The sequence below is a fragment of the Myxine glutinosa genome, chromosome 6, assembly GCF_964187855.1.
Source record: "Myxine glutinosa chromosome 6, kmMyxGlut1.1, whole genome shotgun sequence".
NCBI classification, from domain to species: Eukaryota; Metazoa; Chordata; class Myxini; order Myxiniformes; family Myxinidae; genus Myxine; species Myxine glutinosa.
Genome location: NC_136266.1, coordinates 49,229,397 through 49,249,348, shown reverse-complemented (window position 1 = coordinate 49,249,348; position 19,952 = coordinate 49,229,397). Strand labels below are relative to the sequence as shown.

Below are 19,952 nucleotides of genomic sequence, written 5' to 3'. Positions count from 1 at the left end.
GCCCTCGCCAGGGAAGCCGATAAGATCTCCTCGGCGGGCCAGCACATCGGCGCGGTTACCTGGAGCCCGCCGCCGTCCGAGGCGACGCCCACGACACCCGAGCGCCCTGCGCGGTTGGAGGCCGAACTGTGGGTGCAACTGGCGGCCGCCACGCCGCACCGCCCGCTTCCGACACGACGGCCGGGGCCTCCACCTGACCGGGCGTGGTGTTATTACCACGCCAGGTTCGGACACAAGGCTCGGACGTGCCGGCCCCCGTGCACTTTCGGCAGGTCGGGAAACGGCCGGGCCGGCGTTCATTCCCAGCCATGAGCGCCGGCCACTCGGGCAACTTGCTGTTTATTCGGGACAAAGCGTCTGGGCGGCGTTTCCTGTGTGACACCGGCGCCCAACTGAGCGTCATACCCGCCTCCGAGCAGGACAGGCGGGACGCCGTTTGCGGCCCCTCTTTGGTCGCTGCTAATGGCTCGGCCATACGCACTTTCGGCCCACGCGTCGTCACCCTCTGCTTCGGCAGCCAGCGTTTTCAATGGACTTTTGTGACCGCCTGCGTCCCCATGGCTTTGCTGGGCGCCGACTTCCTCTGCGCGCACGGACTGCTGGTCGACGTCAAACGTCGTCGCCTTGTCAACGCCGAGACCTTCAGCTCCCTGGCGTGCACGATGAGCAGCTCCGCGCCGACCGAACTGGCGTGCGCCCTCCCGGCAGCGAACGAGTTCGCTCGCCTGCTCGCGGACTTCCCAGCCCTCACGCGGCCGACGTTTTCGGCCGTCGCGGTGCGGCACGGGATCGAGCACCACATACCCACTACGGGCCCGCCGGTCTACGCCAGGGCCCGCCGCCTCGACCCGGCCAAGCTCGCCGTGGCGAAGGCCGAGTTCGACGCGTTGGAGCACCTCGGCATCGTGCGGCGCTCCGATAGCGCGTGGGCCTCGCCACTGCACATCGTGCCAAAGCCGGGGGGTGGATGGCGCCCGTGTGGCGACTACCGCCGTCTCAACGACGCTACCACCCTCGACAGGTACCCGATCCCGCATATTCAGGACTTTTCCGCCCGTTTGGCGGGACGGGTCATCTTTTCGAAAATTGACCTGATACGGGGCTACCACCAGGTACCTGTCCGGGCGGCCGACGCCCGAAGACAGCCGTCATCACGCCGTTCGGCCTGTTCGAATTTTTGCGGATGCCGTTTGGCCTCAAGAACGCGGCCCAGGCGTTCCAGCGCTTGATGGACGGCGTGCTGCGCGACCTGCCGTTTCTTTTCGTCTATCTGGACGATATCCTCGTCGCCAGCACGTCCCGCGCCGAGCACCTCCTCCACCTCCGAACACTGTTCGGTCGCCTCAGCGAGCACGGCTTAATTGTCAACCCGGTCAAATGCCACTTCGGCGCGACGACCGTTGACTTTTTGGGCCACCGCATCACCAAGACCGGGGCCGTGCCGCTGCCGACCAAGGTCGAGGCCATCACCACGTTCCCGCGTCCCCGTTCCATCAAGGCCCTCCAAGAGTTCCTCGGCATGGTGAATTTTTATCACCGATTCGTGCCCCGCGCTGCTCAACTCATGCGGCCCCTTTACTAGGCCCTCCGGGGCAAGCCAGCCAAGCATGACATTGTTTGGTTCGCGGCCATGGACGCGGCCTTCGCCAGCGCCAAACGGGCCCTCGCCGACGCAACGCTGCTGGCTCACCCGGTGCTCAACGCGCCCATCGCCCTCACTACGGACGCCTCCAACTACGCGGTGGGCGCCGTCCATGAGCAATGGGTGGACGGGGTTTGGCAGCCACTCGCTTTTTTCAGCCGGCAACTCCGGCCGAACGAGTTAAACTACAGCACGTTCGACCGCGAGCTGCTCGGGCTATTCCTGGCCGTTCGCCATTTCCGACACCTCCTGGAGGGCCGCCCGTTCACGGATTTCGTCGACCACAAGCCGTTGGTCTACGCAATGGCTAAGGTCACGGAGCCGTGGTCGGCCCGCCAGCAGCGCCACCTCTCCGCCATGTCGGAGTTCACCACGGACATCCGGCACGTCGCCGGCAAAGACAACGCCGTGGCCGACTGTCTTTCTCGGGCCAGCGCGAACGCGGTCCACCTCGGCGTGGACTTCGCGCTCATGGCGGCCGACCAGACCACCGACGCCTCGGTGCAGGCACTCCGTGCGGCGGACACGGGCCTCCGCCTGGCCGACATTCCCTTCGCGGGCACCGTCCTGCTCTGCGACGTCTCCCAGGGCCAGCCTCGCCCCATCGTGCCCGTTTCCTGGCAGCGCCGCATCTTCGCCTCCATCCACGGCCTTTCTCACCCGGGCCGGAAAGCTTCTCAGAAGCTGGTGTCGGCGCGTTTCGTCTGGCACGGCCTTCGACGAAACATCCGCGACTGGGCCAACGCCTGCACGGCCTGCCAGCGGGTCAAGGTCCACCGCCACACCCAGGCCCCGCTGGCACCTTTCGCCGTGCCTGAACGGCGTTTCGACCACGTCCACGTGGACCTGGTGGGTCCCCTGCCCCCCTCGCGGGGGTTCACCCACCTGCTCACCATGGTGGACAGGACCACCAGGTGGCCGGAGGCCGTGCCCCTCGCCTCCACCACCACCGCCGACGTGGTGCAGGCGTTCATCGCCACCTGGGTCGCGCGCTTCGGCGCACCAGCGGACATCTCGTCCGACCGCGGCCCACAGTTCACGTCTGAGCTTTGGGGCGCGGTCGCCCGTTCGTTGGGGGTCACGCTGCACCGCACCACGGCCTACCACCCCCAAGCCAACGGGTTGTGCGAGCGGTTTCACCGCTCCATGAAGGCCGCACTCATGGCCGGCCTTCAGGACGACGGTTGGGCCGACCGGCTGCCTTGGGTCCTTTTGGGCCTTCGCACGGCCCCCAAGGAAGACCTCCAGGCGTCCGCCGCCGAGCTCGTCTACGGCCAGCCGCTCCGCGTCCCGGGCGAATTCGTGCCCGACGCTACCAGTCCCTGGTCCGCCGCTCGCCAGCGCTCGGACCTCCAGGAGGCCGCCCGACGATTTGCCCCCGTGCCGACGTCCCGCCACGGTGGCCCCCAGTCCTACGTCCCCCCGGCGCTTCGCACAGCGGAGTACGTCTTTGTGCGTCATGACGCGCACCGGGGGCCACTCCGGCCGCCGTACGACGGGCCCTTCCGGGTCCTGCGACGGGGCGACAAGTCTTTCATCGTCGACTTAGGCGGCCGGCCGGACCGGATTTCTGTGGACCGCCTCAAACCGGCGCACATGGACGTCGACCGACCACCACGGTTGGCCCTTCCTCCGTGGCGAGGCCACCCCCCGTCCACAGTTCCCCCCGCTCGACCACCCACCACCACGTCGGACCCCTCCCCACGACCCTCCATGGGTCGCTTCGGCCGGGTCATCCGGACCCCCCTTAAATTGACCCTGCCGGTGCAGGTCGATTCTGGAGGGGCGTGTGTAGCGGTTACCGCTGGATGCACACAATCGCCTTGCACCAGCCAGAACACAGCCAGACGCGCCTCTCCCGGGCATGCCCGGACTCACTGTTCCCGGGCACGCCCGAACCTCCCGGGCACGCCCGGTCTCGTCTTTCCCGGGCATGCCCGCTCTCGCCTTTCCAGGGCTCGCCCAGAGCGTCCGGGCATTACCGCTATCGCCTTTTCAGGGCTCGCCCAGAGCGTCCGGGATGCCCGCTATCGCCTTTCCAGGGCTCGCCCAGAGCGTCCGGGCATGCCCGCTCTCGCTTTTCCAGTGCTCGTCCAGAGCGCCCGGGCACGCCCAGCCTCGACTTGCCAGGCCGCAGCCAAACACGCCCGGGCAGGTCCAGACTCGCCTTTCCAAGGCTCGCCCTTGACACCCGGGCATGCCCGGTATAGCTTTTGCGTGGCAAACTTCCCGACATAAATGTGTATATATATTGCTGCCCGATAAACGGGCTTGTCAGAATACCTGAGCTGTTTTGTTTCAATAAAGCAACTCAGACGAATTCCGTCTTTGGTCGCGTCAATTCTTTCGACTCGCGTTGGAGCGCAGTTCCTTCACGTATATATATATATATATATATATATATATATATATATATATATATATATATATATATATATATTACCAAAACTGTGAAATATAATCATGTCTCTTGACTTGAGGCTACGATCCCAAAATCTTTTGAATTGCCTCATGTCCAGACATTATTGCATACACATACCAAATATGAAAGAAATGCATCCAGTCATGAGCGGACGGACGGACGGATAATATCCTAATTCAATGATTTATTAACTTACCTCTTATAATTAGAAACCTAATCCATACATTTATTTCCATAGATTTTTGCTAAAAACACATTTGTTCCACTTATATTAAAAACCTTCAACCACAATACATTGAACTTGTGATATATTGATACCTAAGCCCATTGGCAGGGTTACTGTGATTGCCGTCTCAAACCAAATGCCTCGTCTTGAGAAAGATATCCTATTGGGATCCTTTACGTCACCCCGATGATGGACAACTTCGTCAACTTTGTGATGGACATTTTTTTTTAATATCCAGAAAGTGATTGAGATTGCAATAATGACAAAAGTGGAATGGAAATGTGAACCTCTTTGTGTACTTTGTTTCCTCAAACTGGCTTCATTTAATGCCCTTCATATTCATTCTCATTTGTTTGTTCTCTGCTGCACCCACCCATTTAGGTGAGCCTGGCGAGTTCGCTGTGGGAGCCGTGCTGGGGGAGGCTGCTCGAGCCGCCCAGTTTTGCCCCGCCTCCGAGCGGGCAGAACTAGGCTCAGCCTGCCGTATTCTCAGCAACACCCGCAATCAGCTAAGCCAGCTCCGTGCAAAGCAAGTACAAGTGCAACTGCATTCATTCTATTACCTATGGGAGAGGCAAGGTGGACTTTATTGGAAGTGGCCATCCCGACTTAGTTGAATGTTCCCATGCATACCCCAAATACAAACACCAAGTTTCAACACATTTCTTCCCACAGACACGTATGCTTTGAAGCATTCCTCCCACATCTATGATGACGACCGTTTTTATTGTTCTATAACACAGAGAATTGGCATCTTTTAGAATTATTTGTACAACTTGCAGGAGTTTTATTTATTTTTTAGCGATAACATCCAATTTTCAAGTTATTCGGTCAAGTGGTGCGGAAGTACATTAGCAGGTATGATACCACTTCTTATGATAATTCCGCACTTTCACGTGAAGTAAAAAAATCTAAGTTGGAGGTGGCCATCCCAACTTTATAGAACATTTCTAGTACACCCCAAGTACAACCAAAACCTGTTAAACCCATTCCGTCCAGTGGTTTAGGAGTGCGTACAAATTAACACACACAAATAAACACACACCCACCAGCCAAATTATATAGTATGATTGAAATTGTCATTTTGTCCTTTTTTTTTCTTTTTTTTTTTAATACTGAATCGAGGCTCGTGAAAGTAAGCATTTTTAGAAGATTTGATTTGATCGGGTAGCAAATGTTGGTCTTAAACACATTTTTTTAAATGGTCAAAAATTTATATCTGGAGTGCAATCTATTTTATTATTGTTTCCTCGTGGGAAGAGCAAGGTGACTTCCTGCTTTTGTATGTACAAAAGTTTTTAGCTAATTATTTGAGCCGTTCTTCATGAGTTTAACGAGTGATTATTTCATGCAGAGGCGAGGGTTCGAGTCCTGCAGCTTTGCAGGCAGCCAGTCAGCTGAGCCGTGGCCTTGAGGGCCTTGCTGGGAGCGTGCGACAAGCAGCTGGGCGTGCAGAGGAGTTGGCGACTGCCCTGCAGGGTCTTGAACCTCAGCTCGAGAGTGGACAGGTTCTGGAACATTAAAAAAAAACATTCTCATTAATTCCTCTGCTCAACATTACACGTAAATATGGTATATACAGTCACGTGAAAAAGTAAGTACACCCCATGTAAAGTTTTGACTTTTTCAACATATTTCAACATACAGCTATTTGATCTTCATTTCAACAATATTGATCGATAAAGGTGATACAATATAACAAATATCATGAAACATTTACATTTTGTATTCCATTGTATAATTTAAATAAACATAAATGCAAATTTCGCATGTGGAAAAAGTAAGTACACCCTTGGCTCTAATAGGTGGTATTGCCCCCTTTGGCAGAAACAACCTCAAGTAGGCGTTTCTTATAACTGTCTACCAGTCTCTGACATCGACTGGGAGAAATTTTTGCCCACTCCTCCATGCAGAATTCTCTCAGCTGTGCGATGTTTGAGGGGTTTCTTGCATGCACAGCTCGTTTCAAATCCCCCCACAACATCTCGATGGGATTTAGATCCGGGCTTTAACTTGGCCATTCCAGAACCCTCCATTTCTTTCTTTTCAGCCATTCCTTGGTGGATTTACTGGTACGTTTAGGGTCATTGTCATGTTGCAAGATTCACCTTCGGTTGAGCTTCAACTTTCCGACAGATGGCCTCACATTATCCTCAAGCACCCTCTGGTACATTGAAGAATTCATAGTGGATTCTATGATGATGGGCTGCCCAGGCCCTGATGCAGCAAAGCTGCCCCAAACCATAATATTTCCACCACCATGCTTTACAGTTGGTATCAGGTTCTTGTGGTCAAATGCTGTATTTGGGTTTCACCAAACATGTCTTCTGGTACTGTGGCCAAATAGTTCTACCTTTGACTCATCTGTCCAGAGCACATTGTTCCAGAAGTGCTGGTCTTTTCCTAGGTGTTCATTGGCAAGCTTTAGTCTTGCCCTGATGTTCTTTCTGGACAGCAATGGTTTCCTCCTGGCACACCTCCCATGCAGATCAAATTTGTGCAGCCTCTTTCTAATGGTAGACTCGTGCACTTTGACATCAGCAGTGGCAACAGCTACCTGTAGGTCCCATGATAACATTCTGGGGTTCTTGGAGACTTCTTTCAGCATCTTGCGGTCTGCTCTCGGGCTGAACTTGTTGGGGTGGCCTGGCCTGAACAAGTTGGCAGTTGTTTGGAATCTTCTCCACTTGTAGATGATCTTCTGGACAGTCGAATGATTGATTTCAAATTGTTTGGAGATCTTTTTAAATCCCTTCCCAGACTCGTAGGCATCTATAACCTTCTTTCTGAAGGCCTCAGAGAGCTCTTTTGATCTAGGCATGGTGACGCCGCACACTTCAACAACAAAGAGCAAACCAAACTAAATGTCTGAGGTTTAAATAAGACAGGTTCCTCCAAGATCCTCTCTAATGATGTTCTTGTGGCGGACACAAAAGCCCACTGGCGTGGTGACATCATTCCACGCACCAAGTGGGCGGTGGCCACGCCAGAGGGGTAGGCGTGGCCTCATGATATACACCGGGCGACCAGCCCGGAGGAGTTCAGTGTTACAGTGTAGTCTTACAATAAAGACGTTTATATGTTACCGCTTGTCCGCTTCCTCCTTGCTCACAAGCAGCGCGCGTAACGCCGCGCTTTACTGGTGACCCTCGACGTTGGATCTGCCGTAGCGATCCTTCCGAACACGACGCCATTGCAATGGCCAACGACAAGGCAATGGCGATTAAACTTCCCGAATTTTGGGAGGCCCAGGCCGAAGTCTGGTTCGTTCAAGCCGAAGCCCAATTTCAGCTTCGGCGCCTCACCAACGACGACCTGCGCTACTGCCATGTCGTCGCCTCCCTCGGGCCCGGCACGGCCGCTCGAGTTGTGTCCGTCCTTCGCCACCCACCGGACGGCCACAAGTACGAGGCACTCAAGCGGCTACTCCTAGCCACGTTCGGCCTCACGGACGACGCACGGGCCGATCGCCTCCTGGATCTCCCCGAGCTCGGTGAGACGCGCCCGTCGGTCCGAATGGACCATATGCTGTCACTGTTGGGCGACGAAGCTCCCGGTTCGCTATTCCGGGCGCTTTTCCGTCGCCAACTTCCAGCGCAGGTTCGCCTCGCGTTGGCCGGGACCGGGCTAACGGAACCCCGAGCATTGGCGGCCGAGGCGGACAAGTACTTCGCCGCTTCGGACACGCGGGTGAGCGTTGGCGTGGCCGTCACGGCCTTCGACGCTGATGTTCCACAGCATCATCTTCTACAGCACGCTGATGTTCCACAGCATCATCTTCTACAGCACGCTGATGTTCCACAGCATCATCTTCTACAGCACGCTGATGTTCCACAGCATCATCTTCTACAGCACGCTGTGGTTCAGCAGCATGCTGATACGCACCTCGTGAACGCCGCCACGCCCCGCCCACCGCCGCGGCGAAAACCGCCACCGCGGGGAAACCCGTCGACTCCACCGGCCTGGCGGAGCCAGCCGCGCTCCTCCAGCTCCACCACCTGGTGCTGGTTCCACGCCAAGTTCGGCCACGAAGCTCGGCGGTGTCATCCGCCGTGCTCCTTCAACGGGTCGGGAAACGCCCGGGCCGGCGCTCAATTGTGGCGATGAGCGCCGGCCGTTCGAGCAGCCTGCTGTTCATAACGGACACCTTCTCCGGGCGCCGTTACCTGTGCGACACGGGAGCACAGGTGAGTGTCATTCCCGCCGGCACGTCAGACAAGCACGCCGCGGGTGGGGGCCCCGCGCTGCTTGCCGCGAACGGGACGCCCATCCGTACGTACGGAAAACGCTGCCTCTCTCTGCGGTTTGGAGGGCAGGTTTTCCGATGGACGTTCGTCACCGCCGACGTGCCCATGGCACTGCTTGGCGCGGACTTCCTGTGCGCTAATGGGCTCCTGGTCGACGTCAAGCGCAGACGGCTTGTCCAGGCCGAGACGTTCAGCTCGCTCGCATGTGCGTTGCCCAGCTCAACGAGCGGCTTGCCAAGCGGCTTGCCGAACGATTCGGTTCCGGCCACGTTGGTCTGTACGCTTCCGGCAGCGGACGCATTCACCCGCCTCCTCGCCGGCTTCCCGGCCCTCACACGGCCCACCTTCTCGGCGGGGGCCGTCAAGCACGGGGTGGCCCATCACATCCCCACCGTCGGGCCACCGGTCTACGCCCGGGCACGCCGCCTCGAGCCGACGACCTGGAGCGACTCGGCATCGTTCGGCGCTCAGAGAGCGCTTGGGCGTCGCCGCTGCACATCGTGCCGAAGCCCGGCGGGGGATGGCGACCGTGCGGGGACTATCGCCGTCTCAATGACGCCACGACTCCCGACCGCTACCCCGTCCCCCACAAACTGGCCCTCCAGGTGCGCGGGAATTCTGGGGGGGCGCGTGTGGCGGACACAAAAGCCCACTGGCATGGTGACATCATTCCACGCACCAAGTGGGCGGTGGCCACGCCCGAGGGGTAGGCGTGGCCTCATGATATACACCGGGCGACCAGCCCGGAGGAGTTCAGTGTTACAGTGTAGTCTTACAATAAAGACGTTTATATGTTACCGCTTGTCCGCTTCCTCCTTGCTCACAAGCAGCGCGCGTAACGCCGCGCTTTATTCTCATCATTTGCACCTGAGCTGGTGCACCCGATTCTAATTTTAGGTATTTGAAGTAGTGATAAATGTAGGGGTGTACTTACTTTTTCCACGTGCAAAATTTGCATTTATGTTTATTTAACTTATACAATGGACTACAAAATGTAAATGTTTCATGATATTTGTTATATTATATCACCTTTATCTATCAATATTGTTGAAATGAAGATCAAATAGCTGTATGTTGAAATATGTTGAAAAAGGCAAAACTTTACATGGGGTGTACTTACTTTTTCACGTGACTGTACGTAGGGGCGATGAGTCATACTCGCATTTCAAACATGGATTGGCCTAAAACTGAAATGTCCATGTTTGAAACAGACATTGCTCGCTTTGAACTAGACAACATGCGTTCACTTGGAATTTGACATTATTGGGCCTGACAGCAATTTATCCATTCTGAGCTTTGTTCGGTTTTGTCTATTATTTGTCTATATATATTTGTCTGTTATATTTGTCTATTACAACTCGCTTTTTTGTTTAGTTCCACTGCAAACCAAATAATTACATGTGTGGATACCAAAATATATTTTAATTTCAACAATTTTCTGGAAGAAATGGTGCATTATTTGAAAAAAGTGCAAGGGGGCCAATATTTTTGGCCACAACTGTACACACGCACACGCACGCACACACATATATACACACGCCACATATACACACACATACGTGCACACCACATATACACACACATACGTGCACACACACACATACACACCGCATATACACATATACACACACACACACACACACACTCACATACACTCACATACACACATACACACTCTGTTTTCCTTTGCTTTTCATGGCTCCATGAGGCTTCGAAGGCCAAGGATTTTTTTCCATGTTTTGGTTTTTCAGTCTGATGGATATTGGTACCATTCAGAAGTTATGGGGAATTGTGCTGCACAGGAGAGGAAAACTCGGCTGACTTGTGCTTCCCTCCTCTCTAGTCTTGGCTGGCAGACCCCACGGCCGGGCCACAGGGTGTGGAGGCCGTGCATGGCCTGCTGCGTAACGTGCGTGCTATTGCAGCTCACAGTTCAAATCCTCGCGAAAGGGATGAACTGCTGAAAGGAGTTGCAGAAGCGGAAGCTGCAACTAACCGCCTGGCTGAGCTACGGAAACAGTTATGCTCTTTATTTTCATACTCGTCCTCGTCCATTAATCACGTTTTTGAACACGCTGGAAATTCACACCCTTGCTCATATCTTTTTTTTATACAGAGGCCTGGGCTCTTCTCCTGAGGCTCGCTCCTTGGCTGATGCTTTGTCAGGGAAACTCCAGGGCCTACGTGCAAGGGCGAGCCGTGTTGCTGCTGACCAACGCCCAATTCGAGCTGCCCCCACAATGGAGGGACGCCTAGAACGTGCCCGGTGTTGGCTACAAAGCCGTGACAAGGACACGCAACGTCTCGGTCAGCAGCCTGTGATCGCATACTTGCACAAGTTCTTGTAACAGATGTGTTTAACCTACCAACATCACATGCACACAAAACACAGTTAGACAAATGAGGTTGCTTCAAATAATATCTTTGATTTGCAAAAGGTGAGATTACATGCAAGTCTACATTTGGCATTCTCCCGTTTCTAGCGTCTTCTGCCTCTTACTCTGCTGCCCCTCTCTCTGCTGCCCCTCTAAGCCAGGCTTAGCAGCAGTACGAGGCCTGACTGCGGAGGGTCGTCGGCTTGCCCAGTCCCTGCCCTCGGCTCAACGTGCCGAGATGGAGCGCCGATGCGGCCATCTTGATGAACTTGGCGCACGGCTGGCCACCATGACAGAAGCAGGCCAAGGTGGCAGTGAGGCGGCACGGGTGTTGGCCTGCGAGATTGAGGACGAATTGAAGGTGATCTGAACTTGGAGATTCTTCACCTTGTGGTAATGTTCTTATACCTGCCTCTGCTGCTCTTTATGTCACTTTTGTCCCCTCCGCCCCCTCCAGGCTCTGCGTGCACGCATGGAAGATGTAGTCACTGCTCAACTGTGCGATGTTTTTAGTGATACATCGATGCCCCTCAAACTCCTGGCAGCCGCTGCAACTGCTCCAGCGGACACTCCAAACCGTTCAGCTGTAAGCACCGTATGACCAAATGCTGTTTGTCAATTGGTGGTTGAGATTTTGAGTAGCGAGGAATACTTGTCAACATACAAAGGCTTATTTAAAAAAAGAACATCGATCTCCTTCCTGCCTTTTTTTTAAGTTTAAGTTTAACGCAAGTTTTAATTCAACCTCTTTTTAAACACAAAAAGGTAATATTTGGAAACAGCAAGAGAAAGCAATAATTTTTTTTTGTTTACAAGATCGAGGCTGGTGTAAGAGCTAACATTGATCACAAAAAAGACAAACTGACATAAAACATATGATAAAGGGAGCGGGAGAACAAGATGGAGAGCAGGGACATCGGGAGATCTGTGGGAGGGAGAGGGCTTGGGGGGGTGGGGGGGAGGAGGCATGGGAAGGGGGGGGTGTATGAGGTAAAAAAAAAAAACACATGGACACTGCTAGGACTTCCAGGAAAGAAGTCGGTATTTCAAAAAAGTGGATCTGGGGTGAATTAACGGGGGTAGAAAAGATCAAGGTTTTGGATGGGGGAAGATAAGAGATGGTGGTGAACAGCTGTTTTAAATCTTAATCTGATTATTCCAATTCCAATTTTCCAATTTGACAATAACAAATTCCAATTTGAGGAATCTTAATCATTTTGCAATGAAAGATCATGAGTCGAGATGGGGGACAATGGTGTTGACCAAGTGGACATTGCCATTGATCATGTTTGCAGAGGAACAAACGGTAAGGTTTGACCGGTCGGTTTAATTTGACCGTCACGGCAAAATTCTGAGGACCTGAGATTTTGCGAGCTATCCATGAAAGGGTCAAAATAAACAAAGGTAGGGAGGGAGAAGCAGTTTAGCGGGATATTTGTCAGAGGAAAATAAAAACATAAAAAGGCCGGAAACTCCTGTTCCCTGGCTTCCAGCATAATACGACAATACGTAGTTCATAAGGAAAACATTAAAGTTGAACAAAGAACTTTATCAATCAATGCTGTTCCAGTAAAAAATTGTTTTGGCTGACCACGGACTTGCTACCGTGTTGGGAATGTAACACGGTGTGCACTCCGCAGGTGTTTGAAGATCGTGCGGCCCAGTTCATGGAGAATTCCTCACGCCTTGCCTCCACAGCAGAGAGTGCCGCCATCGTTGGCGCACCAAACGTGGCCACGGTTGAAGGAATCCGCGAGTGCGTCCGCTCAGCCAGGGACCTCACGCCACAGGTAAATAGTTGCTCATGTATTTTGTGGACTTGGGTTTTGGTGTGGATGGAGATTGTGAGACTTGGAAGGGTTAAAGGTGTGTGTGTGTGTGTGTGTGTGTGTGTGTGTGTGTGTGTGTGTGTGTGTGTGTGTGTGTGTGCGCATTTTGGGATAGGTTGTATCTTCGGCTCGAATTCTTCTCAAAAACCCTGGAAATGCAGCTGCTGTCGAACACTTTGATGCAATGAAGAACCAATGGCTCACAAACATGGAGAAGATGACAGGTAAGGTGGGTGGTGCGGTGGTGATAAATGAGGGTCTTTGGGATAATGACAATGGGTTGGTAACCTGGCGGCTGTTAGCAAGCAATGGTCAGCTCGTTACCGTGATCACCACATTAAAACAAGGCCTGGTCTATCAGGTTTGCCAGCGATATTCGTAATACTTATTTCACGAGCAATCAAAATCATTCCGTCACACTGTTGCGTTGCACGGGCAATATGATGACGTCACCAACATGGGTGGCCGTGACCATAAGCTTTTTTGCTGTTTCAGTTTTTTCACAATTTGATCGTTGTTTATCCAATCACTGGTTTCGGTTTTATTATCCAAACTTGCTTAGACATTAAACCTGTGAGAAGACGAGTTACGTTGTGCATCATGGCGATACAACAACAACAACATGCATTTTAAAGCCATTTTCCCTGCTAGAGCGGGGGTTAGCCTTGTGGTCCCCATGACAATCTTCTCCATTTTGCCCTATTTTCTGCATCTCTCCTTGTTAACCCCCTTGCCCGCATTTCTTCTTCCACCATCTTTAGCCAAGTATTTCTCGGTCTTCCCCGTCCTCTACTTCCTGCTACATTCATTTCCATCACTCTTCTCAACCAGTCACTCTCATCCTTCCTCAACACATGACCAAACCATCTCAACCTGTTCCTCTTCACAGCATCAATCACAGGCTCTATTCCCATCATCTATCGCAATTCATCATTTGTCTTCCTCTCTCTCAACGATACTCCACACATCCACCGAACCATTCGCATTTCCACCCTTTCCAGCCTTTCCACCCGTTGCATCATGGCGATGCCGTCAGAATTTGCCATTGATGCCACCATGATTTGCCACCATGGTTTGCCATGCGCTCTGATGTATACGCACTCACACACACACCATCCATCGTCGTGTTCCGGCTCTCGGGTGGGTTTCGGGCAGTTCAATTGAAGAGATAAGTGGGCGATCCAGTGATCCGATTAAAAACTGCTACACTGCTGAAAGCCAATCGAATGCCATGGCAAAAACATGAAGGCATGGCATTTGATTTGATGGCTACCTCATGTGACCATAAATCTGTGATCATCGTTGCCGGTTTAACATGATCCTTAAGGTTAGAGAGATGGATAATGTTGCAGGAACAAAGGAAGAAATTTATTTTGCAATCGCCCACTCTTTGTGCATCTTCTTTCTAGGGTTGGTGGATGAATCGGTGGATACGCCGTCCCTAGTCAGTGCGTCAGAAACCGCCATTTATAATGATCTTGAGAGGTGCAAGGTGGGTTTTGTGGGGGTGGAACTATCTCCGAGCTTGCCGTGTCGACGCTTTTGAGACCTTGCCTGTGAAAACGTTGCTCCTAATCGCAGAACCAGACCGGTCACGATTCTTGCGATAAATGTTGTCGCTGCGTGCTCCCTGCGTATTATTTTTGTCGTGGAAATGTAGCAACGGTCTCTCACCGAGCCAATAATTTGCCTCATGGGGGGTTTGTCCACAGACTGCTCTAGCCGAACTACGGCCCCAACTTTTGGTGGCCGGAGCGACCAGCATGGCGCGGAGAGCAAATCGGGTCGCTCTTGTGGCACGACGTGAGCAGGAGAACTCCGAGGAGCCAGAATTCAGGTAAGCGGCGTGGTTTTCAAAAGGGCTGGTTGGGTAAAACGAATCGTGAAGCCTTGGGGAGATGATTGTAGTTGCTCAAAATGAATTCTGAATCTAAGTATAAAGGAGCAAATGTGGACGTCAATGAAACTCCAAAATGGAAATTTAATCATTCTTGGGCCTATGTAGACATTTCAAACCCGGTTCTAACTCTGCTTCCAACCTCAATACTGGCTTTAAGTGGCCGCACTAGGCCAGCAGATGAGCACGTACTTTAGCCTTACTCCGGTGCAATACTCCAGCACGTACTCCTGCAAACTGAGAAGGGTACTTTTGCCCAGGGAGCGGGTGTGCTCACTACTACAACAATGATAGATATGTACCGCTGCTTACCATAACTGAACAAACACATGAAAAGCACTCACAGGTTTTACTTTTGTTGTGTGTTATGCAGTTAGGATCAATTTGTAGATCTTATAATACGACTTCCTACATTAGTGGATACAAACGCCTTGCTCTCCCTTGACGCCCCCACCCGCCTGCCCTCCCCCTTTTCCCCCTTTTCCCCCTTTCCCGACCTTTTTAGGTCATACCTCGATATTAAAGCAATAATCTGTAGACCTCAGCCTTTTTGCATGCACGTGCCTCAGCCATCGACTCACCACCCCACTTGTTTGTTTTGCTCTTTCACCCCCACTTTACCCTTACCACACATGCACACACACACATACAATCACACACATACACACACACATACAAACACATACACACACATACAAACAAACACACATACACACACACACACATACAAACACATACACACACACATACAAACACACACACACACACAAACAAACACACACACATACAAACACATACACACACACACACAAACACACACACACAAACAAACACACACACACACATACAAACACATACACACACACATACAAACACATACACACACACACAAACAAACACACATACACACACACACACATACAAACACATACACACACACATACAAACACACACACACACACATACAAACACACACACACACACACACACACACACACACACACACACACACACACAAACACTTACACACACACACACACACATACACACAAACACACACACACATACACACACACATACAAACACACACACACACACACACACACAAACACACACACATTCTTTCCTTCAAAAAATAATCTCTTCTTAGCCTTTTGAGTGTTGAACTTAAGAAAATTGTCACTACACCATTGACCTGACTCGGTAGTGTAATGGTTAGAGCGTTACTCTGAGACTGGGAGGTCAGCCGGTCAAACACCAGCCCAGTCGTACCAAATTGACGTCCAACATTTAGAAGTTTAGGAGTTACGGCCAATCCCCAGAGTTGGCATCGACAGAGATTTTCATGGAGGAAATTCCTCCTTGGGAAATGCCCCGCTAAGTGCGGTGAGAAAAGCGGCGCCATTGTTGTGACGTCACTGGCGACGGCACTTCCCCCACGCTCTGGCTGTGTTTGTCTTGTCTAACAGTCTTGGTTGTCGTGTGTGTGTGTGTGTCAACTGCACTACAAGCCTTTGATCATGTATTAATAGATCAAATCTCCTGCTATGTTTTTGTTGAAGGCCATTCTGTGGTTGAAACATTGGACCTTCGAGCTTTTACTCTCCACTAACATGATCAAGTCTATTGTGCTTGTGTGGATTTCACCATTTTGTGATGTCGACATTGTTTAGGCATTATTTAGGGTGCTATTCCAACTATGCACGACTCTTCACCTTCACATATTTCATTTTAAAATATGGCTTTGCTATGAAATGGAACCTGAATAATTCCCCAGATCATCAATGAATCCATTTGGTTAAAATCCCTGCTTGAGTTTTGCATAACATGGACGAGCTGAACATTTCACACGGCGAGTGTTACACGTCCCGGCAGACACCACTCGTACGACTATCAAACAGCAAGCCAGATGGTCAGTCATGAAGAGGTGATTGCGGAATGTTTCAGGGAAGACGCAAAGAGGGAATGTATCTCGCAAGAATTGGTGTGATGATGTCAGAGTTACCTCGGGGACTCGGCATCGGGTTCGTCACCAGAAGAAGCCATCGACCGGTTCAGCTGTGACCAAGTGGACAACGCCATTGATGAGCATGTTTGTAGAGGAACAAATGGTCAGTTTCACCGATCGGTTTAATTTAACGTTCACGGCAAAATGCTGAGAGTGGAGTGGTCGGCATGGCAGAGCTTAACGAAGAGTGCGAAGACCACAGGGTGATTCATATTGTGATATGAGGGAAGATGTGCTGTGGGATCATGATGATCATGTTCGGCAGAATGATGCCAAACCATGCTTCGCTTGTGCTCCGGAGCAGCACCCTCCTCTCGCCAGCTCCCCTGCCCGTGGACCATGGTGCTTGGGATGGTCTGAGCCTGGCAGCCAATATTTGACCACCCATTGCTTGTGTGCCTGAGTCGATGATGGAGGGCGTTGCTTTTCCTCGGGGTTGGCATGCCGCTAAGTTCCCAAGGATTACCCGTGTCCGTGGACCTTGGACTCGGTGGAAATGACACATTACCCGAGCTTCTTATCCGATACACTAAGATCCTCGTCACCTCCTCTGCCTTGTTAACCCTCCATTCGTGTAGTGGGGTATCTCCAATCCCTTGGGTAACTAATGTTACTAACCATGTCCAAAGTCCCACCACACTAACGGAGGGTTAATGAAGTGCGATTCAAATTTCTAGGCCAAAATGCGAATTCCTCCCACGCAGTGTCGATTAGGCCGTGCCTGAAATGCGTCCAAACCACAAAACGCGCATTCCGATTTGCAATATCGACATTGATTAATATTTGTTCTGCACATTCTATGCACATTTGGCCACCTCGTGCAAAGTCCTTTCGACAGGTGTCATTTTTCGTGTTTGTTTTCCTGATTTATTTACTTTTTTGCACCCCCTCTTTCCCACCCCCAAAGAGTAATATCCCCCCAAATGAGAATAATTGTAATTGCATTCGAGGTCTCTCAAATGAGTAACCATAACGTGTGTGCAGGGCTTTGGTCGGCGATGCGGCGATGGCGCTGGAAAGAGAAGTCGCACCTTTGGTGATGTCGGCGAAGGCCGTCGCCGGAGACATAGGGAACGCTGGTATTCCTCGAGGGACTCGGCTTTTCCCCCTCGTACACATCACCTGTTTATTCCGCTCTTGCATTTCTCTTTAATGGCGTCTTTCTAATCCTCTATATTCGAGACATTTTCCATTCTCGATGGCCTTGTATAAACTCCCTTTTCTCACTCAGAGCTCCAGCAGTCATTCGTGAAAGCAGGACATTCAGTCCTCGAAGCAGTCGGAAAAGTCAAATGTGCTTTCCAACCCCCGGCACCCTCCCTTCCTCCTCCACCGAGCCTCGAGGAGCTCAGCGCAAGTCTTCCGTTGTCTAACATGACAAAAATTCATTGTCTTGCTTCTGTGGGCTTTTAATTGGTCGACGTCGTCCAGAGGCTCGGTCGTGCGTGTTTTGTTCACTAACGGGCTATTTTATTGACTTCAAAACTTTTTAAAAGATTTAAATTAAACACAGAATGGGATTGTGAAAAGTCTGAGCACAAAACGTTTCTCTGGATCCTTTGGCCTATTGTTTGTTGTTCTGTTTTTCATCTTGCATTGTCCTGTCGTGTTTTGGAACAGAAGGTACAACGTGGAATTGCTCATTAATCATGGTTTCGTAATTATAAACTTGGCGTTGTCGATGTGCAAAGATGTTCTGGCCAAAAAGGAAACATAAATTTTATTATTAAACAAAAATAGATGATATAATGAATGACCAAACTATTGTTTTTTTTTCAAAATTACCATGATCTGTGTTTGAATAAAGTATTTCTCTCCCCCTCTCCCACTCTCTGTATTTCACTCTCTCTCTCTCTCCCACTCTCCCTCTCTCCCTCTCTATCTCACTCTCTCTCTCTCTCCCACTCTCCCTCTCTATCTCACTCTCTCTCTCTCTCCCACTATCTCCCTCTCTATCTCTCACTCTCTCTCTATCTCTCACTCTCCCTATCTCTCACTCTCCCTCTCTCCCACTCTATCTCTCACTCTCCCTCTCTCCCACTATCTCCCTCTCTATCTCTCACTCTCTCTCTATCTCCCTCTCTATCTCTCACTCTCTCTCTATCTCTCACTCTCCCTATCTCTCTCTCTCCCACTATCTCTCACTCTCCCTCTCTATCTCTCACTCTCCCTCTCTCTCTCTCCCACTATCTCTCACTCTCTCCCTCTCTATCTCTCACTCTCCCTCTCTCCCACTATCTCTCACTCTCCCTCTCTCCCTCTCTATCTCTCACTCTCCCTCTCTCCCACTATCTCTCACTCTCTCCCACTATCTCTCACTCTCTCCCACTATCTCTCACTCTCTCCCTCTCTATCTCTCACTCTCCCTATCTCTCACTCTCCCTATCTCTCACTCTCCCTCTCTCCCACTATCTCTCACTCTCTCCCTCTCTATCTCTCACTCTCCCTCTCTATCTCTCACTCTCCCTCTCTCCCACTATCTCTCACTCTCTCCCTCTCTATCTCTCACTCTCCCTATCTCTCACTCTCCCTATCTCTCACTCTCCCACTATCTCTCACTCTCTCCCTCTCTATCTCTCACTCTCCCTATCTCTCACTCTCCCTATCTCTCACTCTCCCTCTCTCCCACTATCTCTCACTCTCTCCCTCTCTATCTCTCACTCTCCCTCTCTATCTCTCACTCTCTCCCACTATCTCTCACTCTCTCCCTCTCTATCTCTCACTCTCCCTATCTCTCACTCTCCCTCTCTCCCACTCTATCTCTCACTCTCCCTCTCTATCTCACTCTCTCTCTCTCTCCCACTATCTCCCTCTCTATCTCTCACTCTCTCTCTATCTCTCACTCTCCCTATCTCTCACTCTCCCTCTCTCCCACTCTATCTCTCACTCTCCCTCTCTCCCACTATCTCCCTCTCTATCTCTCACTCTCTCTCTATCTCCCTCTCTATCTCTCACTCTCTCTCTATCTCTCACTCTCCCTATCTCTCTCTCTCCCACTATCTCTCACTCTCCCTCTCTATCTCTCACTCTCCCTCTCTCTCTCTCCCACTATCTCTCACTCTCTCCCTCTCTATCTCTCACTCTCCCTCTCTCCCACTATCTCTCACTCTCCCTCTCTCCCTCTCTATCTCTCCCTCTCTCTCTCTCCCACTATCTCTCACTCTCTCCCTCTCTATCTCTCACTCTCCCTCTCTCCCACTATCTCTCACTCTCCCTCTCTCCCTCTCTATCTCTCACTCTCCCTCTCTCCCACTATCTCTCACTCTCTCCCTCTCTATCTCTCACTCTCCCTATCTCTCACTCTCC

The 19,952-nt window shown here is 51.5% G+C and overlaps 1 protein-coding gene across 6 annotated transcripts in view; it reads left to right on the top strand.

The window, feature by feature from the left end:
- VCL (vinculin) overlaps nt 1-19,952 on the top strand; it is a 71,639-nt gene that overhangs the window by 30,493 nt on the left and 21,194 nt on the right. For all 6 annotated transcript variants that reach the window (XR_013623798.1, XR_013623797.1, XM_068119982.2 and 3 more), the window contains exons 8-19: nt 4,672-4,819; nt 5,645-5,798; nt 10,381-10,556; nt 10,654-10,844; nt 11,074-11,273; nt 11,370-11,498; nt 12,553-12,702; nt 12,857-12,965; nt 14,151-14,233; nt 14,454-14,578; nt 17,631-17,725; nt 17,878-17,999. Coding sequence is in view for 4 of the 6 variants with exons in the window: in XM_068119982.2 (XP_067976083.1) it covers nt 4,672-4,819; nt 5,645-5,798; nt 10,381-10,556; nt 10,654-10,844; nt 11,074-11,273; nt 11,370-11,498; nt 12,553-12,702; nt 12,857-12,965; nt 14,151-14,233; nt 14,454-14,578; nt 17,631-17,725; nt 17,878-17,999 (1,682 nt within the window). In the remaining 2 variants the exon portion in view is untranslated. The remainder of the gene's footprint in view (nt 1-4,671; nt 4,820-5,644; nt 5,799-10,380; nt 10,557-10,653; nt 10,845-11,073; nt 11,274-11,369; nt 11,499-12,552; nt 12,703-12,856; nt 12,966-14,150; nt 14,234-14,453; nt 14,579-17,630; nt 17,726-17,877; nt 18,000-19,952) is intronic.